The 27,337-nt window shown below is 35.4% G+C and overlaps 1 protein-coding gene across 7 annotated transcripts in view; it reads right to left on the bottom strand.

The window, feature by feature from the left end:
- CPLANE1 (ciliogenesis and planar polarity effector 1) overlaps positions 1 to 27,337 on the bottom strand; it is a 113,202-nt gene that overhangs the window by 5,218 nt on the left and 80,647 nt on the right. For 6 of the 7 annotated variants that reach the window (XM_027863377.1, XM_027863378.1, XM_027863379.1 and 3 more), the window contains 15 exons: positions 26,990 to 27,119; positions 26,440 to 26,494; positions 25,315 to 25,419; positions 22,823 to 22,935; positions 21,685 to 21,883; positions 18,372 to 18,607; positions 17,636 to 17,729; positions 16,647 to 16,793; positions 13,591 to 13,621; positions 11,277 to 11,405; positions 10,291 to 10,459; positions 7,580 to 7,638; positions 6,693 to 6,863; positions 4,451 to 4,575; positions 3,969 to 4,058 (listed from right to left, as the gene is read on the bottom strand). In XM_027863377.1, the coding sequence (XP_027719178.1) occupies positions 3,969 to 4,058; positions 4,451 to 4,575; positions 6,693 to 6,863; positions 7,580 to 7,638; positions 10,291 to 10,459; positions 11,277 to 11,405; positions 13,591 to 13,621; positions 16,647 to 16,793; positions 17,636 to 17,729; positions 18,372 to 18,607; positions 21,685 to 21,883; positions 22,823 to 22,935; positions 25,315 to 25,419; positions 26,440 to 26,494; positions 26,990 to 27,119 (1,853 nt within the window). Of the gene's footprint in view, positions 1 to 3,968; positions 4,059 to 4,450; positions 4,576 to 6,692; positions 6,864 to 7,579; positions 7,639 to 10,290; positions 10,460 to 11,276; positions 11,406 to 13,590; positions 13,622 to 16,646; positions 16,794 to 17,635; positions 17,730 to 18,371; positions 18,608 to 21,684; positions 21,884 to 22,822; positions 22,936 to 25,314; positions 25,420 to 26,439; positions 26,495 to 26,989; positions 27,120 to 27,337 lie in introns of those variants that run through there. The other variant, XM_027863382.1, reaches the window with a different exon arrangement.

Here is a 27,337-nt window from a genome sequence, read left to right as displayed (position 1 = left end):
GAAAGTTCTCAAGCCAGAATTTTAGGATTGTCAGTTTAAATTTTAACCAACTGATGGCATATTCAACAGTGGACCAGTGGAAAGCAGATTGGATTTGGAGTCAGAGGATAAAGGCTTAAACAGCAGCTCTCATTTCCTGCCTGTGGGACTTTGTTTTGTTTTTTTTGTTTGTTTGTTTGTTTTTAGGCAATTGGGGTTAAGTGACTTGCCCAGAGTCACACAGCTAGTAAGTGTCAAGTGTTTGGTCTGAGGCCGGATTTGAACTCAGGTACTCCTGACTTCAGGGCCAGTGCTCTGTCCACTGCGCCACCTAGCTGCCCCCTGCCTGTGGGACTTTGACCAAGACAATTACTCCTCTGGGCCTCACTTTACTCAGCTATGAAGTGAGGGGGTTAAACTACGCTCGCCTCTGCCTTCCTTTTCCCAGCTCTAAATCTAGAATCTAAACAAGTGGCCACAACAGGCAGAGCTCTGCTCTTCTTGGATTCTTCTTCCTGAGAACCATTTTGTAGTATCCAGTTCCAGGCTGTTCATTTTTCTCTGAGCTCTCCCTGAGATAATTCATCAGGAGATAAGAGCCAAATATACAACAAAAAGCTGCACAAATCTGGAGTAAATTTTATAAAATTTCCAAAAATAGCACTCAAAGGCAGGTGTTTACTGATCACAAAACGGAACTTGCATAATATTTTAGACGTAGGCTTTCAATAACAATATTAGAATGGCAATTATTTCCAGTCCTTTCAGTGGATCATAAAATCATATCTTTAAAGTACAGAGACCCTAGATATCTAGTAAGCCCTGGATTTTGCAAATGAGGGCAAAGAATCCCAAAATGCCTCATCCAATTAGAAGACTAAGTACCTTGCAGATAATATGTGCTTTGGGGGTGCTGAGGGCCTATGCTTGGAGCCAGGATGCTATATGGGTGCCACGAGCTGCACCTGGGGCCATGGCCTTTGTTACCACCAGCCAGCTGGAGGTGATCTGCCCCCCACTGAAGAAGTACTGGTGTGGCCAGAGGTGAGGGTTCTAAAAAGTGTCAGATATAGCATCCTTCACCCACATTTTCAGTACACCAGACTCTTTGTGAAGAACATCATCCAGGTCATCCTATCCAAGAGAAAAGTTTTATTTATTTATTCAAAGGCTTTTTCTCCATCTACTGAGAAGATCATGTGGTTCTGGATGTTTTGATTTTTAATATGATTAATTATGTTGATTGTTTTCCTAATGTTGAGCTATCCTTGCCTCTCTGGTTTAAATTCTACTTGGTCTAATGAATAATTTCTTAGATTGTGGTCTGTTTGACAGGATTTTGCTGACAATTTCTGAGTCAATGCTCATTACCCTTGCCTTTTTCTGTGTTTTAGTTTTTCCCTGGTTTAAGAATTAAGACTACATTTCTCTTCTAAAAGACTTCTGACAGATTCTTTCTCAGTTTTTGAGACTAATTTGTGAAGTATGGGTATTCACTATTCTTTAAAAGTTTGATAGAATTCTCCCGTGAATCTATTAAGATTAGTTCTTTTCTTTGGTAGTTCCTTTAGAGTGAAATGTTTTTCCTTTTCTGAGAGGTTATTTAAAACCTCTATCTGGTCTTCTAAGAGTTTTTCTAAGAGGGTATTTTATATTTTTGAAGGTACATGTCTTTCATGTTCTCAATTTTGTTAGCATATATTTTGTTGCATAATATATTCTGATTATTCTTTTTTATTTCTTCTGGTTTTATCATGATTTTATCTTGTTCATTTGTTCTTTTATTGATGTGATTTTCTGCTCTTTTCTTTTTAATCAGATTAGCCAAAGATTTGTCAATTTTATTAGTCTTTTCAAAAAATCAGCTTTTAGTTTTATCATTTCTATGGGGATTTTTGTTTTCAATCTATGTGCTTCTCTAACTCTTAATATCTCCTTTTTTGTGCTCATTTTAAGTTTATTTGTTTTAAAAGGCACATTCAGTTCATTAATCTCTCTTTTTCTACTTAGTTAATCAATGATTTTAAGATTTTAATATGATTTTCCCCAGAGCTTTTTAGCTGCAGCCCAGAAATTTTGGTATGTTGTTTCATTATTATCATTTTCTTCTACATAAACTGTTTCTACAATTTCTTCTTAGATTCATTATTTAAGATTTCATTGTTAAGCCTTCATTTGGGGCTGTATCTTTGTTTGCAGTCCCTGAACCAATTTCTGTTTTTGTTGCTTTATGGTTTATATAGGATGTATTGACTATTTCTGTCTTTTTACATTTGTTTGCAATATCTCTGTTCCCTAGTACAAGGTCAATTTTTGCAAAAGTTCCAGGTGGTGCATATTTAGAAGATACCATAGGTCTTTTAATTCTAGTTTCTCTAGTTTATTTCTAGTAATTCTAATTTAATTCTAGTAATCGCTAATTTAATTCTCTAGTTTCTAGAAATCTGTTCAATTCTGTATTTTGCCTTTTGTTTATCTCTCTGTTAAACCTAAACCAAAAACTGATAGAGGGATATTGAAATCTCCTGTTATCGTCTATGTCTTCTTGAACCTCAGGTAATGTTTCCTTTGTGAATCTGAATGCTAAGGCATTTGGAGCATATTAGTTTATTACTGGTTTCAGTTCATTGTCTAAGGTTCCTTTCAGCACAATATAGTTTCCTTGTTTATACTCTTTTATTTTTTGAATGTCTTTTTGTTTTGTCTGGTAGCATGACAGCAACTCCTCTTTTCTGGATTCACTCGATGCATAGTAAATTTTTTTCCATCCCCTCAATTTCATTTTGTGTATGTCTTTGTTTTTTAAATGTGTTTCTTGTAAGCAACAGATTGTAGGGTTTTGTTTTCTTATCCAGTCTTTCATTTTTTTGTTTGTTTTAGTGGATTGTTTAATCCATTCACATTTAAAGCTATAAGAGTAAGATTTATATTTTTCTCTGACTCTAGAATTAGGTTTTTTCAAGGTATGATTTTTTTGCCTTTTCTGATATAAATACACTATTACATACCTTCAGTTAGCTTAATTTTTTTTAAAGGCAGAGGAAAGAGAGTTGGAGAATATCTATGCCTAGGTGGGGAAATCGAGGATAAAGAAAGCAGGCAGGATCAGCAATATGAAATGCTACAGGAAGGTCAAAGGGAAAAAAACTAAGAAAAAGTCATTTAAAATTAGTACTTAAGGCACAGACAAAGCAGTCTTAATAGAGTAGTGGGAATGGAAGCTGAATTGCAAGTATGTGAGTAGATGCAACAAACATAAATTCCTTTTTCTAACAGGTTAGCAATGAAGGGGAGGAGACATACTTTCCTTTTTCCTTATTCCAATGGAAAACAGTTCAAGTTAACATAAAAATTAAAGCTATTGTTTCTTCTGCTTCCTGGTGGTGAGTGAAGCTGCTGTGAGCTGTCAGGAGGCAGATGAGAGAGCTGTCCTTCTCCCACCCAGTCAGCATATGCCCAGGTAACTAGGAAGCCCAGAGACAGAGTCGGTAGTCCACTGGAATCACCTGAGATGTGACAGCATGGTGACCTTAGAGGTCATATAGTCTGCAAAGATCAAGCAGCTGAGTCTCTGGTTCTGGTGCCACAGCAGAGGTCTCATCTATTAGCATCTCTCACCCTCACTGGGTGAGGACTCCACACAAAGAGAAAAAGACTTCCCCTACTCCAGCTTGTGAAGTACCCCTCTGCCTCCTGTGCACACTTTGCATGTAGGAGCCCCACCCACTTATTTGTTAAAAGCAGCCAAACACAACACATGTGACCAATCCTACATGCCCAAACAGATCTACATTTGGGGACCTTGATATGAGGCCTAGCTAAACTTATGTGCGCAGTCCAGCCCCTCAGAGTTATTACCCAAGGATATAAACACAACGAGCTGCTGTCCCTCTGGCAATTCAACTGCTGTGCCCAGAGCATGTGCTGCATGCCGAAGTCTCTGTCTGGGAGACATTTCTTATAAAACATGCTATTTTTTTGTCATTTACCTTGACTGGAGAGGTCTGGAGAGCATGATGCATTTCGGGCAGGCCTTGTGGTAATTTCTGTTGTTTTCGTTATTGGAATAGCAGCCATTCCTGAAAAGGAAATACATGTAACACTCTTGACTTCGGTCTGCAACATGAAGACACTCTCAAATACAAGTTGGAAGGGACTTTTGGACTTACTATCCTTCTCCTTTTTAGCAAAGTAGTCCTTTTCAAGATAGCTAGCAATGGCATATCTACAAGACCAGGAATTCTTAGACATTAGGAAAGAAAGGAAATAATACTGTAACTGGAGAATTCTTGGGAAAGATATCAAGCTTAAGAGATCAGTACATATCTGTGATAGCTCCCTAGACAGCTGCCCCTTTCCTTAAAACATCTCGATGTTTATTGCTATTAATGGTAATAGCAATAACAACAAAAATGGAACAATGGTCATAAGTAGTAATGTTTATATGGGACGAAAGGTTTATGAATCTTACTATTTCGTTGAGATGAATGTTGATGTTGGCTCACAGGGGATCTTCCATGAATATAAGTAGGTTTGGAAGCAAATCTAACTTTGGCATTTCGAGTTGGTGACAAGGTACTAATATTACGGTCCTTTCTAAAAGTAGAAAAGACATTATTATATTATTCACAATCTAAATTACATTATTAGTAGGCATGAGTTACAAATTTTTTAATTCCCACAAATACAGCACAATCCATATCCAGATAAGTGGTTTTACCAAAGCTTACCAACTTGAGATTTCTCTACTTACCTAAGTGTTTTCACAATTTTCTAATTAATCTATTCCTTCAATATCTTATAATCTTCAACAAATCATTCTTTATGTCTAACACAAATTACTATTTTTTTAATGGAGCTGTAGAAAGGGTAGCTCTTCTTTATATACTTGACAATATTTATTAGTCTCTGGATTTTCTCCTCTCTAAACCCTGGAGGATTTGGTTCTGTTCTGGTTGCCACATTCGGGAAAGGGCATTGAGAAGCTAGTAATTATACGCTGAAAGGTACTAAGATATTGAAGGGTCTCAAGATCATGCCATGTAAGAATAGGCTCAAGAAGCTCAGGCTGGCTAACCTGTATACGTATTTGAAGGTCTGTCCCACAGAATGGGGAGGAGCTTTGTTCCACTTGGCTCCAGCAAACAGAACAAGAAGCAACAGAGTGGAAGCTTCAAAAGAGAAAATTTAGCTGAGTGCTTGGAAAAACCTTCCTAACAATGAGAGCTATCTCCACATAGCTTGGTATGTGTGGGGCACCGGAGGTTCCTCCTCACTAACGAGAGGTCTAAAAGCAAACGCTGGATGACCCTTCTTTAGGTGTGTTGCTGGAGAGGTCTTGTTCATGTCCTGGGGGCACGCACCCCTTCTAATGCTGACATTCTGTGACTACACTTCTTTATCCAGGACTATGATTTCAATGGTATGGAAAACTCTCAATGAGAAAACTCCTTTCGCTAACGCAGAGCAGAAACTGTTCTGCTACTTATATCCATGAAAGGTGCTCAGGGTCATGAAGCCAGTATGTCTTAGCAGTGGGACATGGACACAGATTTTCCTGACTTGCATGACTAGCCCTCTGTCTACTATTCCACACATGCCCAAATCTTTTAACTGTTTTTTCAAAAAATCCTTCACAAAAGCAGATATACAGCTACCTCAGAGATTATCTACTCCAACCCTTTTCTTTTGCGGATTAGGAAACTGAGGCCCAGAGAAGTGATGTAGCTGGTCCAAGGGCATGCTGGAAGTAAGGAGGGAAGCTGGGGTTCAACTCCAGATCCCTGTGATTCCATATCCAGCACTATTTATACATTATATTTCCTCCTTTTATGACTTCCTTTTTAGCCTTCTTTAAATATACTTCTCTTTTCATTACTTCGGTATGCATTTGATTCTTTAAACATCCTGATAGTATGCCTCACTTGTTATGGAACAGCACAATGGTGCTAATTCATTTTCAGTTTGTGATCCGTTAAGACACCTGGATCCTCATCTGATAGACAGACAGATAGACCAATCAATTTATGGATTATTTTGTAACCCTGTACTCTGTTTTCTTAGATATTCTAAGTGATATTTATTCCTTTTTACTGGACCCAGGCCCAAGGTAGAAAGAAAATCACTCTGAAAGAAAAAATGGCTTGTAATCAATATTATTGGTTATATATCAGATTCTCCAATATTTAACATAAAGTTTTTGTTGTTCAATTGCAAAAACTCATTTTTTGTGACCCCATTTGGGATTTTCTTAGCAAAGATACTAGTGGTTTGCCATTTTCTTCTCCAGCTCATTTTACAGATGAGAAAGCTGAGGCAAACAGGGTTAAGTCACATAGCTGGTAAGTGTCTGAGACCAGAGTTGAACTTAGAAAGATGAGTCTTCCTGACTCCAGGCCCAGCACTCTATCCACTGTGCCACATAGCTGCCCCAACATGAAGTACATTTTTCAAATATGTTAGCTGTTTAGGTTACAAAATTAAGACTTTTACCCCTTTTTATGGTGCTGCTGCAACTAATATTTATGGAGTAACTATAAATTCACAAAGCCTTTGTGACCATGGTTTATTTACACTTTCTCAATTCACTGTTTAAAGACAGACACAAAGACCTAGCCTCATATGAATTAGATGAAAGACAAAATGCTGGATTTCTGCCTCTGAAAACTGAAAAGTGACCTTTGCCCAATGACCTACGTCAGAGCTTCTCTTACCCGCTCGGAGGAAGACGATGCCGTCTCCTAGAAACGCGAGGAGATTTAGCTGGGCTTCCTGGCGACTTTGTCAAGGATTTTCCTGGCACCTGTGCTGACTCAAATAACAACTCATTCATCAGGTTATATGCTTGTGTAACTCGGCGATGATAGTGTTCGGAGAGTTGTAATCTTTGGAAAAGGAATTAAAAATACAAACATGTTAACATACTGTTTTGTGAGTGTTATTTTGACATTACACAGGTTTGCAATGAATTCTGGGCATTTAGTTTTCACCTCTAAGAACCATGATATCAAAAGGCAGAAGGTGTCTGCATGCACATATTCCTGCTGTAATGCTAACGTGATGTTTTATAGTTTACAAAGCCCTTCACATACATTATTTCATTTGATCTCCACAAGAGCCTTATGACGTAAGGAGTGTAAGCAGTTAAGCAGCTGAGGATGCTGAGGTCCACAGAGGTTGTGACTTACCCAAAGTCACAGAGCTAGAAAGTGGAAGAACTGGAACTCCAGTCATATCATGACTTCTGACTCCAAATTCAGTGCCTTTCCCATTACACTACAAAGCCTCATAGATGTAAGATTCATATGGACAGAAGAGAAGCCATAAGGAAAAAACAAAGAATAGACTTTGCAAACTAAACCCTACTTAAGCCTGCCATGTTCAGTGTTTTAAGTAGTGTTCTTTCCCCCTGAGCATAGCTATATTTACTAAGAAAGAGGGGAGATTATAGAAAGTAGCTCTTTTGATGTAAGATGTAAAAAACTTCATTATCACAGCAGATAATCTTTTCTGACTGTAGCCAGGAAGTCTGACAATGAAAATTCTGTAAGATTTACACAAATATAGGTGATAGCATTCGTGGTGTATGTGCTCAATTTACCTGTCTTTTTCCTTCTTCATCCGCTGATACAGCCTAATTTCCTTTGAAGTCATACACAACTGCACGAGAAACAGCAAGTTAGCTCAATCCAAACAATTGTGTTATCATGTTCCACCGCTCGTATATACTTGAATGGGAAGCTGCAATGGAATTTGCTGGCAAAAATGTACGACACACAACAATCTTTAGTCTTTTATAGCTATGTCCCTGTAGGCTTGTGGAAAGGAAATAATCATCCTGGTTGGAGCTGCAGTCTCAACAGGCTTGAGGGAAGATTCTGCACAGCAGAACACTTACATTTTGTCACCTGACCAAGAGTTTTTTTTTCCATACCTGTCATTTCCTGGGCATGGGAAACTCCCTCCACTGATACAGATTCACAACCTCTCTGTAACTTAATCTTTTCATTTTATTTTATTCTGAATTTTTAAAAGTGCATTTCCAAAGATCCAGAACATAAAAGACTGCATATGAAACCGTAACTCTCTGTCATCCACTTGCTTTTTTTCCAAAGTATAACTAAGCAAGGTCCCCAAAGGCACACGGGCCACGCGGGCATGGGGGCTGCCTCTGCACAACCATTGTCCATCTCCTGAAAGCTATCTGAATTGAGTTTGGAATGAAGTATCTCTTAGATAACCTGTAGTCCCTTTCAGGCACATAACTAGAAAACATAATCAATTCAAGTGTCAAGCAAACAACCTAAAAATGATGTAAAAAGTCTGTGCAAAAACTATTTTACAAATGATGTCCCCACATTCTTGAACAGCTATATTTTATGTGGAAAATAGGCAGCATTTCAGAGATTAGGATACCTGTCTTCTCTATTGTTTTTTGTATTCTTACTATCAGTATAACTGATGGAAGTGAATATAGGTCTTCTACTTTTTAATCTAAGTGGTAATTGTGTTTGCTTAAGATTTACTATAGCAATATGGCTGATTTATAAGCATAGAATGAATACTGTGGGTACACAGGATAAAGTGGCAAATATCATTTATGTAAACATTATCATTCAAGAGCCTACTAAAGTTCATTTCTACGATTCACATAGGTGTTCATGCCCATTTTATATGCAGAAAAATTGAGGCATAAAACAATTAACTTTCTCGAGGCTTTACATAGATGAGCAAAATGTTAAATTGATTTTTTGATTAAAAATTCTAATATAACCTTTATAATTACAGTAAAATCTAATTTATTTGGTTATCATTTAACTGGTAACCTCACCTACTTGAAACACAACTGAGAGTCAGGAATGAAGAGGGGAAAAAAATCTTTTAGTAGGCAAAACAGGTATAAATGAATATATTCCATGCCTAAAGCTCCTAGACTTAAATCATAAAATAGTCTTTTCTGGTCCATTTACTCTTGCTTCACAAATATTTCTAACAAGCTTGGTAATTTGATTCCCCATAGCAAATTAATATCAGCAAAATGAGTGGAAAGGGTATCTAGCTTTGTGAGAGGCACACACTTCTACAGGCTGGCAGAAAGAAAAGTGACAGTATTCTATAAAAAGCAGACACAAGATTTCAAGAGTCACAGCAGTACATTTACTGTGGGGGGAAATAGCTTTTCATTTGTCAATATGACAAATTTTGAGAGCATCACTATTTACAGCACAATATACAATAACTTCTGCTACTGTTGTTCAGTCATGTCTAACTCTTCGTGTCTCCGTGGACCATACCGTCTAGGGGGTTTTCTTGGCAAAGATACTGGAGTGGTTTGCCATTTCCTTCTCTTGTGGATTAAGGCAAATGGAGGTTAAGTGACTTGCCCAGGGTCACACAGCTAATTAAGTAGCTAAGGCTGGATTTGAACTCAGGTCTTCCTGACTCTAGGCCCAGTGTTCTAACCACTGAGCTATCTAGCTGCCTCACACAATAACTGCAATTTCATAATGATGCCCCTGAGTTATCAAAAAAAAAAAAAACCCAAAACATTAAAAGGCACTTTTCAACAGTATTACTTTCTCTTCTTTAGTGCCAGTTCCCCATAGGGTCCTTAAACATAGTAGTCACTCATTAGATTTTTGATGAGTGATTTAAAAACATATACATGAGAGACTGTTCTTGTGGTGCATGGCTGGGCCATAAAAATCTACATTTTCTTTAAGTTAAGTAGGAGATTTAAAACTGAAAAGTTGAGTAAATAGGACTGCTTTTAACGCACGAGGCTGAATGATCAATTGAATAAAATAAACACACCTAGGAAGACTGAAGAAAAAAAAAATCCTACCTTCTCATTTGGCTAATGTTCAAACCATCATGTACCGATATGAAAAGAGTTTCAGTTCAGTTTGCTTACATCTACATTAAGATGAAAACTATCTGAGTTGAGGAAAAAAATTAACATCAACTACCTTTCCTATACACCCAGTATATACTTGACTCCTTTGATATATTAACACAAAAGAAGTAATCACTTTCTAATTTTAAGCCAAAGATTTCAAATAAAAATAAACTAGGAGAGAAAGGGATTCATACTTCTAAGTACAATGCACGCAAATCCCTTTAGGGAAAAACTTGTCTGGGTATATTTGCATTAGTATAACCTGGTATGCCAACTATATCCCCCACTATACTTGATCTTAGCTGGAATTAACTGAATAGGATAAAAAAAATACATCAGAATGGAAAATCAGACGGGTCAAGAAGGGCTTCCGCATGTTACAGCCCCTTCACTCTTTGTGTCAAAGGCCTTACCGGACGCATTTGGGACTGAAAAGGCTCATATTCTTGCTCTCTCTTCTCGGCCAGCTGTGCCAGGTACTCTGCCATCCTTTCCTTCCTTTTTTTTTTCATCCAGGCTCTTATCTCTCTTTTCTCCTTCTCTGTTCTTTGTGATTTTCTCTTCTTTGGGGTGCCATGGATCCTGACAGATTGAACAGTCAATGTACCTTTACCTTTGAAACCTGGTTCTGCAGTTGAGAGTAGTCAAAACTAATTACTGTTTACTCAATGAGATTCATAAATGCTGCCAAAAATACTCCTATCTTTCAAAAAAATACAACTTTTGGAGTGATTCTTCTGTTTATGTGTGACAGAAAGCAACACTGTTTTGCAAAAGGATTTATGCTCTTTTGTAGCTTGGTCTGAAGATAATAGAACAAATCAAAGTAATGATCTGTCATTTAAATAGATCATTTCATGCAACAAAGCCCAGTTATTCCTTCTTTACCCTAAAGAAGAGTGTTCAGAACTCATTTGATTAAGCCTTTCCTAAAAAAATTTTTTAAGTTGCATGCCCTATTGTACGTACAATAGAGATCATCTCTCCCTTTAAAAGTAAAAAAAAAAACAACAGCTTTTTCAAAATGAGCCCAATAAAAATGTCTTGCATTCACTGGAGTGAAGGATGAAATTTGATTAAGGATAAAAAACTCTGGCAGTAACTTTAGTGGCTCTTTAGAGTCAAATGAAGTGGCCCTACAAGTATAACGTTCTCTAGGAAAATACTAGGACTGTATTCAAATCTTTTGTTTCTGGAAGAAAAAAAAACACCAGAAAAATTAGCAAGGATCTGTCTTGACCTAACTTCCCAACTAACAGTTATCTCAAGTTTATGTCAGGGTTAATATTTCAGGTACTTTAATGTATTCACATGAATCTTAAATATTAATGAATAATAATAAGCTAAACAAGCTAAAGTTCAACCTAAAATTATATTATGTGAATCATTTGATCATTACCTGGAAATTTTCCTAGCTTGCTGTTCTGTCAAACCAAGTTCTTCACTAGATACTCCACTCTCAGTGATAAGATCACCAATTATGTCAGCAACATCAGTTAGTCCAGTTATCTGAAAATCTGCTGAAATACTTCATTTACAAACGCAGTTTGACCAAGTCAATGGTAATTGAAATGAAAATAATATTAAACACAAAAGCAATCTTAAAAAAAGTACCCAAACTTCCCAACTATTATTCACTAAGTTGAATAGCTCACAAATAACTTGTCAGTCTATTCCTCTTCAGAGACCTTAAATATCAAGTCTAACCTCCTCAGTTTCCCCATGAGGAAACCGAGGCCTAGAGAGGAAAATGACTGACCAAAGGTCAGGTTATATAACTAGGTAGGAGCAGAGCCAAGACTTAAAACCAAGGTCTCCTGACTAACGTTCTTTGCACTCTATCATGCTGTCTACAGATGTACATTTAATGATCAGTAGTGTTTCATATTCACCTAGCTATGAACCCTGAGAAAAATGGCTGCTTTTGAATATTTTTCACTTGACAGTGCATTCTATAACAATCATTCAATATGCCCAAACTCAAAGAACTGTAACTACTACTTGGTAGAAGGAATCTTTCTTCTGATGCATCTTGATAACATTTTCTAAATGAAAAAAATTACCCAACCAATTAAAAACTTTTTCAACTGGGGGCATGAAATTACACAAATAAAAATTTTAACAGTAAGCCTTCTATTCATCTAAACAACAAAAAATTACCAGAATATTTTATATTACAGTCATGCCAGTGTTCATAATGCTAACTCTAAAGTGCTATAATCATATGAATATTCTCTGCATCATTATCTCAGAGATTGGTCTATGTCATGGAGCCCTTCTTGGGATGTTTTTAAATAACTGAAAAAATAATAAATTTCAGATAGCGGTCAGTAAAAACAAAGATATAAATGTTTTCCTATTCAAGTCCACAGACCTTGCAATAAATAAAAAGAATTTCATAAAATCAAAGCATTTTAGAATAGGAAGAAACTTTATAAGAAATCATTCTGTGATCTTTAGAGATCGCTTATAATCTTATAGAAGAGGAAACTGAGGCTGGAAAGATCAAGAGACTTGCTCACAGTCACACAGTTAATAGCAAAGCCTGGACTGAAACCCAAGCTTCTTGTCCGCACATTGGTGTCTCTGTCTCCCTTCTCCTCCCCAACACTTGCACACATCCAATATCTCCTGTCTGCCTCCATCAGGATAATCTCCTGGTGTCACCACAGACTCAAAATGTACAAAACTGATCATCTATCCCTTCAGATTTCTTCTTACTTTCCTATTTCTTTGAATGGTACCATCCTCTCTCCTGTCACCAAGCCACCAAACTTTAGTGATATCTGACTTCTTTATCTCACAGTTCCTGAACATGGGTTTAATAAATATTCCAGAATTGAACTGTTTGCTATTTCTGCATATCTCAGCTGAAAAACCCAGGTCTCTAACATGAACCATCTAACATGGTGATAGCTACCACAAAGAGCCTAAGAGGAAATAGCTAGTTCATGCTGGGTATGCCTGGTAAAAAACAAACCAAGAAATCTTAGTAAATCTCACAAACTGACAAATTGTGAGATTATTATTTCAGATAGCTTTAAGCCTAAATGCACACTTGAAGCAAAAGAATGCTGAGAATGAGACTTAGTCTAGAGGTCTTAAGTTTTATTTTTAACTTCTAACCTTTATCTCAAGTTTTATGACTTAAATGAGAAGATCAATGCCTCTAGGTGGGTGCACATCTTCATAGGCACACAACAGCTGGGAATAGGGATAGTCAAGGTAAAGTGAAATAAACTACTCTTTGAAGATATAAAATTATATTCAATACACTCACAGAATGTGAGAGGAGCATAGTATTCAGCGTTGACTAGGGTGCACAAATGCTTTAGCTAGGGTCTAACATATCAACATTAGATTATCCATAATTCTCTTGTTAATCAGAGCACCACATCCCCCTGTCCGTTTTGGATGAATGGAAATGTACCATATTGCTTTCAATCACATTATAAAATATGTGGAACCACAGTTTACAGTCATACAAATGACAAAATGTGGGGGATACAACACTCAATTTTAAGTAAAATTAATGATTATACCCATATCAAATTGCTTGCCTTTTAAATGAGGGGGGTGGAGAGGGAAGGAGAGAATATGGAACTCAATTTTAAAAACAAATGTTGAAAATTGTTCTTACATGTAATTGAGGGAAAATAAAATAGTAAATTAAAAAAAATTAATGACTATAAATTAAATCATGATATATTTACCTTCCAACAGAATCTTCACTACTAGCTGTGCCTAAAAAAGAAATTTTTTTATCATTAATAAGAATTTTAGTAAAGTTAAACTTAGAAATCTTGTCACTAGTAATTAAAATATTTTAAACACATTCAAATTGATACTATTAACATAAAAGGATATCCTTATGAGAAAGATGCTACATACTCTCAAACAATATTGCAACCTGGTAATTAAGATACTTTTTTTTTTTATCACTTTTACTCTTTCAAGCAAGGACTGTCTATAACGCACTTGAGGAAGCACACAGACTAGTGAGAACACAGAATTAGTACAGTACCACCCAGTACTCTGGCAGCATGAAAATTAACACAACTCCAAAAGTGTCTAACTTAAACTCAGAAAATAGCTTCCCTAGAATAACCTGGCTCAAAGGGTAATAATGTCTTTAAAATATAACTAAATTAAAATTTAAATATACCTTTTCATTTTTTGACCAGACTAATAACTAAATATTTAGGTCCTGATATATATCTGTAGGTGCTCTATCACTCACCATGACTCAGATTAACTAAATACTTCAAGACAGAGCCTAAGTTAGTAAGGGCCTATCAGCACTTCTCTGCTTATGAGGGACAAATGGAAAATAGGCCCTGGTGAATGAAATTTGAGGTATGGGCAAACTGTTGAGACTGCCAGGTTTACTATTATGAATTCCCAGTTGGGAGTTAGTATAGGCAAACAGCCTTCAGGGTAATAATGATAGGTGTAGGTAGGGATATTCACATAAAGAGAAGTGAGGAAAGAACAAAGTTTCTATCTTTCTGATTAGGAGTTAAGACAAATAATTGAGTGATTCTGTAATCAGCTGATCAGTAAAACTGATCTAATACATCATAATGGACATTTAGGACAGCTAAGCTCTAATTCTTCAACACTGAAACTGTATGACCTTAGAAACATTGACTTCTTCAATTTTTCCATCTGTTTCAACTAAAAATGGAGGGTTGAGAAACAGACAGACAAGACAGACAGATTGATAGACAGACAGAGATACAACATGGTATAATGGATGGAGTAGTCTCACAGTTACAAGGTACTGAGAAGTTAAATGATTTGCTGAAGAGTCACATAGCCAATATGTATCATTGAACTTCTCAGCACCTTGGCAACTCTCCTAGGTTATCAAATTCTGAAAAGCTATTGAACTGCATTGTGCTTCATCACCAGTTCAATATGCTGATGAAATCACTGATTCAAACACTGCCCTCCCCTCACCAAATGGAGATGTTATAAAGAAAAATGAATTTGTTTATATAAAAGCACTTTGAAATCTTTGGAATCATTTTGTTCTTAAACCTCACCTGCTTAATTAATTTCTTTCCTAAATTATAGACATTTTATATACAGTGTAGTTCTATTATATGGTATTTTTATACATCACTTCCCTTTCCATCCTTCATGGTCCAGCCAAACTGGTCTTTTCTCTGTTTTTCACATACAGCACTTTACCCCTTGGCTACTTATCCATGTGTCTCTGCACTGGTCATCCCAAATGCCTGGAACGATTCCTCCCTTACCTCCACCTCACAGAACGCCTTACTTCCTTCAAGATGAAACTCCAGCATGTCCACCTTCTACATGGAACCTTTTCTGACCTTCCAAACAACTTGCCTCGTATTTATTGTGTATATACTCACATGTGTATGTGCATATATATGTGTGTGTGCACACATAATAGCCAGAATTTATACATCTCTTTAAAGTTTGTAAAGTGATTTACTAATATGATCTTGTTTTATCCTCACAACACTCCTGGGAGGTAGGTGTAATATTATCATGGATTTATAGATGAAGAAATTGACATTTAAATGTCTGAGGCCATATATGAACTCAGGTCTTCCTGACTCCAGGACCAGTGCTCCATCCATTGTATGGATTGTTACATCTCCTGCAATAACATGTAAACTCCTTTGACAGCTGAGATTGTTTCATTTTTTTTGTCTATCGCAAAGTGCCTGGCCCTTAGAGCTTATTTATATAAAATAAGTAGTTATTTAATAAATGCATGCTGATTAATTGGTTAGTATGAAACCATCTTAACCACATTTTCTTTCTTATGGGCACTGGGTACAAAAATCCTCTACCGTGTCACTTTATATTTGAGTATGACCCTACAGTCCAGGTATCCTGTGACTGTTCAATACAAATTAACCGAATTGGACTGAAGAGGAATACCGTAACATAAATGTAAGGTAATAATAATAGTCACAACAATAATTATTTTACCTTTTACTTACAAACAGATGCTGGTCAAACAAACTAGTAATTAGAGAGGCAATACATTGTGTCAGTGGCGTAGAGTTCCTGCTGGCCTACTGATGTAGGACATCTAACAAGAGTTCCAAGAATTTGGCCCCTTGCTTTGGTCCAGAGATATGACTTTTACTTCTTCATAAAGGAAAGCAGGTTAACCACTAATTGTATCAAATGAAATATATATCCATAACAAAACCATGAATTCCTTTAGCACTTTACAATTTCCAAAGAGTTTTCATCACAAATGTACTTTGAGGTAGGTGGTACAAATATTATTTCCATTTCACTGATGAGAAAATTGAGGCTGAACTTGGCTGAACTCCAACCAAACCTGAGATCATTTAACTGCAAACTCAAAGCTCTTTCTACAATGTCACACTGTCTATCCATATAAGGGTATGATATTACAATGTGCTAGATACAGGTGATTCTCAATGCTCTCTCACTTTTAATGAAAAAGTAGGCATTATTAAGCTGAAATTCTAACTAATGACATTTAAATTCCACTACTGGTAATACATGTCAATAGATCCAGATAAAGAAACTCTTTTAAAGATGAACAACAATCAACTTGAATGGTATAATTTCTGGACTCTCTTTTCTCCATAAAGTAATCTAGAAAAAAAGGTAAATGACTTCACAAAGCCATCATAAACATGGCACTACTAACGCCTTTGATGACACTTTTTCTAAACAGTCAATAATCGGTTCACAATAATCAGTTGATAAGATAAAAAGCAAAAAGAGGTTAAGTGAAGAGTTGTACCAGTAGAAGTAACCTGGTCACTGGAAACGCTAAAAGATGAAACGACAGAAGAAAAGGAACAAGAGTTCCATACGGTATGCTTCGTTTCAGGAAATTCAAGTAATGGAGTTTCCCCTTCTTCTTCAATCTGATGGCTAAACAAGTACGCTGATCCATTGGAGAGCAAAGACAGGAGTGTTGGCAGGTCAAAAAAAAAAACAAAAAAGGGAATATCTCATAAGTTAATTAATATCAACCCACTTAGCATCAAGACAATATATATATATGTGTGTGTATATATGTATGTATGTATATATATATATACACACACACACATATATATATATATATATAGTAACTTCCATGGATTCTAACAATTATCTAAATACAGAAAAATGACAATTCTCCCTCAAAGCAGGATTATTAAAGAATATTTTAGAAAGTCACTATATTATTTTCATTCTCTCAATAGAAAAAAAATCAATTATCTCATCACTACCCAGATATTTAAAAGTTTAGCTTTTCCACTGGGTCTCAATTGCATTACATGTTTGCTATTCCTCAAGATTACTTCTGAATAAATAGCAACTGCCAAACAGCGTTGTGATCACTCCAGGCAATTAGTCCCATGAGTATATTCCAATGTATAGATAGGTATTTCAGAAGAGCTACATCCTTACTCCACAAAGAAGCTCTTCTCTGCACTTCCTTCTTCTGCCGTCTGTAACAGTTTAAATAAAAATACCAGAAGAACTTGAATTCTTGGTTTTAAGAGGGTAAGTTTAAGAGCTGCTTACTATTGGGCTCCTGTTACATGTGTTAAACGGCTAGAAAATGTAAAATGGATATACTAAAAATATAACATAAAATCTATCTCAAGCTCATTTCCTTATCCCTATCCTCCTAATCCCCCCAAATCTTCTAATTGCTTGTCATTCCAAAGAGCATGTTTGTTCTCGTAGTATAAACAAACACTGATATAGTGAGTCATTATTTTTCTGAATACAAACCCTCTTCAGGACTTCTAAAAGTTTGTGAAAATGTCGTCTCTTTATCCACTTCTGGGGAATATGACAATTCCAAGGGGTCTTCTGTCTTCACCACCTGAAAACAAATATCCAATAGCAAAACAATCCTAAATTTCAATTTATTCAAGTTTCTTTAACTGAAACATTTTCTTAAAATATCTATTATGGCTGAATAATAATAATTATAATATTATATATTATTTAAGGGATATGCTTAAAAAGAAGAAACAATGACTTCTGAAAAAGAAATAATGAGCTTAACCCTAAAATTAGACAAATGGTGGAGATTCAGCAAATAGGATTTAATTTTAAAGTGAGTGTAGCTTAGTACATTTAAATGGAATAAAAACAGAGAATCTTACAATGCTAGACCTTCAAGGGGCCTTAGAAATAAACAACGATAAGTTAAGATATACTGGAAAAAATTTCAAATAAAATGTTGACCCTACAACAAAAGAACCTTTACAATTCCTTAAGAAGAACAAGTATACAAAACCAGGCACACAAAGCAACATCTGGACATAACTAGATTCTGGCTTTGCACTTAATATTAATTTCTATAACAGAAGAAACATTTTTTCCTAGAAATTTAAGATCGAAAACATCACACTATTTTGATAATTTAAATATGATAAATACATCACATCAAAATCCAATATCAAATGTTTGAAAAGAAAAAGAAGAAAAAAATTATGCTTAAGGCACAGGAGGGACATACCAACTTAGTGTTGCTAAAATCTTGCTCTACATTAGTTGCAATGTTCTGGAGTACCAGTAGTTTTTCATCTATTTCCAGGAGTTTAGTGGTAAGGTTCTCTATGTTAATGTTTTTTTCTGATGGTACCGTGTAAGGTAAAGCACTGAAGTCCTGGCACTGTTTCCAGGTTAAATAATCTTCGACACCACTTGATTTTACAGTAGATTTTTGGACTTGAGGTTGTACTTTTGGCAGATCTTTAATATTAAAAAAAAGTACAATTTAGAATCATACTTAAGAAAATTAAGAACACTGATATCCCTAGAATAATAAATACAAAACACACAGAAATTGCATTTCTATCACTTGACTTCAAAGACCTAACTGTTCTTATTGTATGAACAGAATGCTACGTTGTGACTGCTATGTTGTCCAAAATACAAGGCAATTTGAATTTAGGGTTAAATAAGAGTCCATTAAGTATAGCAGAAATTGCTGTTTTATTTCAAGTTTTCTTCATGAAATGATTACATTTCAATCTCGAGCTTTGCCTTTCAAAAGCTATTTTAGTCAAAGAATAAGACTAGCTAGTTCTTTAAAGGAATAGCAAACAAAGAATGCTTTGAGAATATGTTAAAAATCACAAATAAGCAGAGAAATGAAAATTAAAACAATTTTGAGGCTCCAAAATATATCTAAACAGGCAAAGATGATAAAAGACATAAGATGAAATAGAAATGAGGATGTGAGGAAACAGGCATGCTAATTCACTGCTGGTGGAGCTGTAAATTGGTCTGACCATTTTGGCCCGCAATATATTCGTACGTTTAACTCAGCAATCCCACTTTCAAGTTTGTTTATTTATGCTTCTGTCAGGAATAATAGACCCATCTATGCAAAACATTCATAATAACACTGTTTATAATAGCAAAAAAACACAAAATAAACCTTTGCTAAATTAGCTAAATTGTGGTTTAAGAAGATAAGGAAATAAACTTGTCAAAGCAAAGAAAAAGAAATATGGCAAGAGTTAGATGAAGTGAAGCACAGTGATCAAAGCAGAACCAAAAGGACATACAGACTACAACTTGGTAAAGGAAGATGACATAAAAGCAGACCTAAAGTTACAGTAAATACATGTTTCATCTTGTTAAAGTAAATGCCCATTGTCTTTGTTTCTTCTCTAGGTAAATAACAGAAAGCTAAAGTGACTAATGCAATCATTTCCACTCACTTCTTCAGGTTGCTGGTGGTGGCTGGGTTCCCCTCCCTGTGCCCCTCTGTGATTTACGAAAACAGAAGAAAAGCTTCACATGTGAAAACAAAGAAACAAGACCTGAAGAAAGCAAGCAAAATCCTAACCTGTGTCAGGAAGTTGATGAGATGGAAGAATGGCACAGAGAATGACAAGAAGGACCACTAAACACTTGCAACTGAAGCTAAGAAACAAACATGAAACTCTTCCCAAAGAAAAGAGCTCGGTATTCTGAACAGGAAATTGAATTCTCTCTTCTGATGAATGATGATGTAAGTTCACAGCTGCTTTCACGTGAGGTATCCAGGAGAGGAAGAATGTATGAAATTTAGGGCAGCTCAGTGAGACAGCGAATGGAGTGCTGGGCCTGGAGTCAGGAAGGACTGACTGACTGAGTTCAAATCCAGCCTGAGCAGGTCACTATCTGTTTGCCTCAGCTTCCTCATCTGTAAAAAATGGGGATAATAATAGCAACTACCTCCTCCCAGGGCTGTTGTGAGGATCAAATGAGATAATAATTGTTAAGTGCTTAGCACAGTACCTACTACATAGTATGTACTATATAAATGTTAGCTATGGTGATGACAGCTATAATCATCATCATAATGGTGATGATTAGTGGTAGGACTTGACTCTGCTGAGTAGCAGTGAGGGAGCTATTTATTGACCTGATAGAAACAACAGAAAGGTCTACTTTCTTCTGGGAACATGTTTCTGAGATTTGACAAAAAACTTCCAAGACTTGTCAAATCGGATGATGACTACACTACCCACTTTTGGTAATGTAGCTAAAAATGACAGAAAGAACCTAGAAAGCATTCTAATAGTAAAAAATCTGGCAAGAAACTAAAGACTTTAGGATCACAGGTACTGTTCTCAGCTCTTTTGGACCAATGTAAGCAAGAGCTTCAAAGGAGAAAGGCAGATTGGGGAACTAAAAAGTGAAAAACGATGCTCTCCAGGAATGGCGTTTGGATTTATTTTGGATCATATCTTAAAATAAAAGAATGATAAGTTCCTGCCCATAGATGGAGCACACCATGGCTGGTTAGAATGTATTTGCCAAGATTCTAGCAAATCTAATCAAAGAGGCTTTAAGCTAAAAAAACAAGAGATGAGAGAAAACTGTCTACAGATATCCACCAAGAGAAATACACAAGAAATACAGAATTTTGAGAGCGGCAAGGAATATCAGTGGGCACCTAGTCCAACCCTTCCATGAAAGAAATCTCCACTCTACTATACTGGACAAGGATACCATTTTACCATGCAGTAACTACAACGTAGGAAGGAGAAGAACAGGAAAGATATTTAGGAGCTCGCGGGAGACAAAATCTAAGAAAGCTACCAGCAAATAAAACCCATGGCCTCAGGTATCTAGAGCAAAAATGCACTGAACTTTTAAGCTGCCTGAAGAGGAGGCTGACCATCCATATCCCAGTATCTACTCTAGCAAAATTCTCAAGTGTGCAGTGTACTTATTGACTAATGATAAAGAAATTCTATGAGAAACTACAGATAGTGACTTCTCCCAGCCCAGCCCCACCAAAGGTCAGCCAAAAGTATGCAGGCAATAAAAAAGGGGAGATCAGGAAATCCAGTGCTACCCCAGTGTAGGCTTCTGGCCTAGCAAATGACAGTCTAAGCTGTGCACTATATGACCCTGTATACCACATGACTAATTCACAGGTGGCCTTGCCACTTCACCCAGAGCCTCTCTCCTTCATTCTAAGCAACAGTTGTGAATTTAACTTGGCTCCTCATTTCTCTACCTCTGCCCTCTGGCTCTTCTATCACAAAGTCTGTAGTTCCTTGATGGGAGAAAATGTTCATCTCTAAGAGTACAATAAGGATAAGAAGAGATCTGGAAATTCTGTGTAAAGTAATAAAGAAAATGAGATGGCATTTTACACATTAATATAAAAAATCCAAAGGTACAAAGACCAAGAGTGACTTTAAGAAAGAAATTCAGAAGAAGGATCTTTGAAAAAGACTGAAAATAGGGAAAGCAAAGCAGTATTAACTTTTTTTTCTTCAAAATGTTTCACTGCTTTAAAAAAGTAGAAGGAAGACTATTACCTTTATTCATAAACTGGTCAGGAGGAATTACGTTAGTAACAGAAGCTGCCATGTAATGCAGATCTGCACAAGTTGGAATTTCCATGTTATCACCTTCTTGCTTATTAACAATATCATCTGTAGTCTCTTCTCTAACAGGCAATTCCTCAAGAAGATCAGTAGCTTCAATGTCAATGACATTTATATAATTGTGTCCAACCTGAGGTAAAGCATGCAAAAAAAATTAAAGAATTAAATATACAGTTTTCCATGTAGGGGCAACTATGTTATAAGGGTAATTAGATTCAACAAATATGTATTTATTGAAAAGCTTTCACATGCAAGACATTGTACTATACTACTGTGAAGTAAGAATTGACAAAATGGATAGTTTCAGAAAAATCTGGGAAGATTTATATGAAGTGAGACACCGTAAAGTAAGTAGACCCAAGAGAACAATTTATAAAATAACAACATCGTAAAAATGAGTAACTCTGAAAGGGTTAAGAACTCATCAATGAAATGACTAACTATAAATTCTAGAGAACCAGTGATGAAGCATGCTACCTGCCTCCTGAAAAAGAACTGATGAATTCAAGATGCAGAATAGGACATACATTTTTAGACACTGCCAATAGAGAAATATGTTAGCTTGATCATGCATATGTTACAAGATTTTTATTTCTCATTTTTCCCCAATGGGGGTGAAAAAAAATAGAAAGGAGAAAAAATAAATGCATGGTAATTTTTTTTAAAAATCAATTAAAAAAAAAACAGTCTCTGCCTTCAATGAGCTTATATTCCTCTAGAGGACACAACATGTAAAGGGCTAAAAGTGATTTGGTCTATATATCTAAATACAGGCTTCATCACTGCAGAAATACAAACAGAGATATGCAGAGACTGAACCAGTCAATAGCAAGCCGATATGAAGCTGCCAGATATCCAACATTACTAAGCTTTGCTGAAGTAAAAGATAATAAATGGTTCCAGTTTGCAGCCCAGTTGGAAAGTAAGACTTAGATTCTACTTTTTTTTTAACTTAATGATAAAACTAGATAAATTAGGGCTAGATTCTCTAAATGTACTTCATCAAAAACCACTGAGATGACAAAAATTTTAGCACTCATGAATACAATGTATTATGATAAATACAAACCACATTAGATGTAGGATCAGATGTCAAAGGTATTTCTGATGTTTCAGAGGGAAATCTGAGATTTAAATAAACATCTGGAGCCAACATTTGAGGAACACTCGAATATTCTTGTACTAGAAGTTAAGTGAAATCGAGAAAATAAGAATTAGTCCAAAAGAAATAAAAATTTCAGGAAGCAAATCTAAACCATGAACTTTCTGAAGGTAGTACAGTGGCAAGTAACTCAGAAACACATATTTTGAAAAATGTAAAAACGGGCAATGGTTGAAATAAAAGTAAAATTCAATTCCAAAGTAATTTTTGTAGAATAATGTAATCTCTAATAATATTTTTTTAAGTTAGACTGAATAAAAACATTCTTCTTCACAATTTAATAACTCCAAGGAACAAAAGAAGTGTCAATAATGTAAAATGGAACTTCAAAAATGTTAATAAAAAACATATTTTAAAGATGTATCTACTTTTTATCCATAAGTAAAATGGTTATAAAATGTCTCCCTCTTAAGATAGTCTCCACATACCAGTAGGTGCAATATATGGTTGCCAGACATATCTACTATGTATTTTGACTCACTGTTCCCATTTTATTTGCTAGGAATCTAGTTTTCGATAAGATACCATTGTCATTCTTAACACTTTCCACTTGAATCCTCTGAACATGGTAACATCTTTTAAAAACTATATTAATATGATACATTATAGTCAACTAAAAATTAAAAGAAAAAGAAAAAACTCACTGATATTGAATTGTCTGCATGACACCAATTCAGCTATTTTTCAATTAATTAACTATTGTTTTGTTTTTAAATTGACAGACCTTTTAAGGTAACATGCAATTATCAAAAGGAAAGAAAAACTATATCCTCATATGGCAGAAATGATCTGTTGAGTTTGATCATATTAAAAATGATTTTTTAAATTAGCTTCCTTATTTTGGAGTGAATTAGGAACTCAATGAAGAAAAAAAATACTCCGCCAAATCAGTTATGTACTTAAATGTATTTTAACATGGAATTGCAAGTAGAGTTTATATTAGATTGCATACCATCTTAGGGAGGGAGGAGAAGAGAGAGGTGGAAAAAATTTAAAACCCAAAATCTTATGGAAGTGAATGTTGAAAACTAAAAATAAATAAATTAATTTAACATGGAATTGCTTACTACTTAGTAATGGCATCTGTTATTAAGTTACTGACCCTACTCAAATTATTTTGGAATGTATTTCTGTGGATAAATTGCATTCTCCCAATATAATTCCTTAAGGGCAAGGAATTTTCACTTTTTTTTTATTTCCAGCAACTAACACAGACTCAAAGTTACAAAAGGTTTACTGATAGAAGTAAATTTTTTAAAAAGTACAAATTGCAATTTTTAAATACGAGAATTTCAGATACATTGCATACATACTAGACCAGTTTACAAGAATAAAAAAAAAATTTTTTTTCCTGGAAACTAGTCTGGGTATTTAATGGACTTCTGAAAGTCTTGCCATATACAGACTCAGTCATCAAGAGTTAACAAAGTGGGAAAACTTGGAGTCAAGAAGACCTGTTTTCAAACCATACTCACTAGCTGTGTGACTCTCTAGGCAACTCACTTAACCACTTTCTGCCTCACTTCCCCATCTGCAAAGTGGGGATAATAATAGCAACTATCTCCCAGGACTGTTGGGAGGATAAAATGAGATATTTACAAAGCACTCTGCAAATCTTAAAGTGTTATATAAATGTTTTTATTATTATTATTATTATTATTTATTATACAATCATTTATAGATACTTCCCACATTATGCCTGTTCAGACCCACCTCCAACTTGACTTTATTATCTGTGGCCTTAATCTCTTAATGCCTAACAAATTCTCTATGTTAATAAAAGAAATTGGGGCAGAGAATCCAAAATAAAAACATAATCTATGTTTGGCTTAGAATATATATAATGCATGAAAACAGAGAGGTGTACCTTTCTCTATTACGTTTTACTTAAGTTTATATTAAATTGGGTTTACACAATTTACAAACCAAATGTACAAACCAGCTGGCTTGGGGAGAAAGGAGAGCAAGCTAATCTGGAACCAAAAACTGGCCACAGATAACCTAGACCAGAATAACTAAGAATCTCTTTTAAAAGCACCTTAACGAAAAAGCCTAAACAAATGCCTTATACTTATCTCATACAGAGAAGCTAAAAGAGGAAGTATTGTAGTAGCATAAACATAGTAACAATAAAACTAATTTATAGAACCCTTTCAGATTTACAAAGGCCTTTCCTCACAGCACCTTGTGAAAGAGGTGCTGCAAGTATTATTAATTCCTTTTTAGAGATCAGAAAACTAAGTTTTTAGGGAGGTAAAATGACATTCCTAAAGTCAAAGAGCTAGTGAAGTTTGGGAGCTGGGATGCAAACCCAGGTGTTCCAACTCAAATTCCAGGCTTCTTTTAGCCACCTGGGCAACAACGAAGAAACTAAGTAAAGGGCCAGGGTGGCATTTTACCTGGTTCTGTGTTTGTACTTGCATCCTGATTTTCTACCACCTTCTTTTTTACAGAAGCCATGTAATGTAATCCAGCTGAAGTAGTGATGTCCTCTTCTAGCGATTCTTAAAAACAAGAAAAAACCCAAGTGAAGTATAACCAACTTATTCTATGCACACAGAACAATCTGAAGTCTTGGGGGGAAAATAGGAGCCTTGCACTAAGGTTGGTGGTAATCAAGTTTGGAAACAAGAACAGGAAACAATTAGTAAACAAAACGAGAAAGCAGATAATAGATAATTAAGTATTACATTGTTTAGCAGCTCAGAGAAGACAAGACTGATGAGGGCAGGACTGGTCAAAGAAGGCTTCATGGACAAAGTGAGAAAATGAGATGTGAGCTAGACCAGGAAGGATGAGTAAGTTTCGACAGGAAACAGAGAGAATATCTCAAACAAAAGAACAACAAAAAGTCACAGAGGTAAAACTTGGCATGGTCTGTCTGAACCTTCATGTAGTCAGGGCTAGATTCAGAGGTCAGAGAAAGATAAGCCAAAGGACTGAAGGTTTCTAATTTGGATAACAAATTTGGATAACAAAAGGCCAGAGGTGTGACGAACAGACAGAATGCAAGACACAGATTCAGGAGTCAGCACAGATATACTGAAGTCACTGAGAATAGATGAGCTCTTCAAACAACAATACGTTGAGAGGAGAGAGGAATATCAAGCATCTTGATCTTCTTAAGACCTAGAATATGCCTATAGTTGGGCAACAACTTAAATCAATTTTCTGGGTATAGTTACTGTGTTCTCTTTTCTGAACCAATTCCTATATTGTAACCAATACAGAACCTCTATAAATTTGCTTATCTGAATATTTTGTTGGTATGTGTGACCCTACCCACTTAACCATGTCATTTCCTTCAGTCCTCAAATACCAAAACCTGATGATTGTTCTCTAGGGGAGGCTTTCATTGGATATAAGCATATTTATATATGTGAAAATTTATCTTCTTATTACAGATGATGTGAAAAATCTAGTTAATCTAGTTACTTCTTGTGATTATGTAAGCTTATCCCTCAAAAAGCTTATCTGATCTTTAAATTAGATATAACTTATTTATAAATCACAAAGATACATACCCAAAGGAATTACAAAACAATCAGTAGGCTGAGGAATAGGTTGTTCTTGCTGATCCTAAATAAATCCCAAAATGAATGTTTGGTTAGTGTAAAATGTGGCTTATTATCTTTGGTATTTAACATTATTTAGGCATCATACTGAGTAAAGTTATTATCCATTCCCATGAAGTTTGTTACCCAGACAGTAAAATGTAGTATTTTCAATTCACTATAAAGTCAGTGGTTGGTATACATATTTTAGGAATGATTTGGGGTTAGAGATATTTTCAAGTAGTATATTTTGATTATGTCTATATTATATATAGACCCTGTTAAATCTTAACATTAGAAATATGAAGGCTATTCTTGTGTAAATAAATACTTAAAAACTTAAGAAAAAATCCTATTTCTAGGCAATATCCATTTTAGAACATAAGCCTTACTATGCTAATGTACTGGAGAATTTGTCAATTTATAATCTTTGTAAATGTCTAAGATTAATCCAAACAGTAAAAAGGCAGAGTTCCATGTACATGTGAGTTAGTAAAGTTTGACAGTAACTTTCCTCTACCTCTTGTTTCACAACTACTTCTAAATCATCTGGATTAATAATGGAATCCTCTGATCGGAATGTCACACATTTTTTCTCTTGTTTCTCTGAACTCTTTTCTTGAAGGGCTTTCTTAACCCGTCTTCTTTCTCTATTATAAAAAAAAGTATAAAATTAAAATTAATTAAAGGAAACAAGAAATTGGCAAATGAATGCTCTTAAGGACATCTGAGGGAAAATGCAAGGGGTAACATAATCTTATGTTTATGTAGTGCTTTACAGTTTACAAAACATTTTTTGTCTTCTTTTATAAACTTGCCAAACAACAACAAATGTGGACATTTCCATTTAAAAGTGGGGAATTTCCAT

The sequence above is a fragment of the Vombatus ursinus genome, unplaced genomic scaffold (genome assembly GCF_900497805.2).
Source record: "Vombatus ursinus unplaced genomic scaffold, bare-nosed wombat genome assembly UNPS02014772.1, whole genome shotgun sequence".
Taxonomy (NCBI): Eukaryota; Metazoa; Chordata; class Mammalia; order Diprotodontia; family Vombatidae; genus Vombatus; species Vombatus ursinus.
Note: the sequence above shows the minus strand (reverse complement) of the source record. Positions and strands in the feature narration are given on the sequence as shown.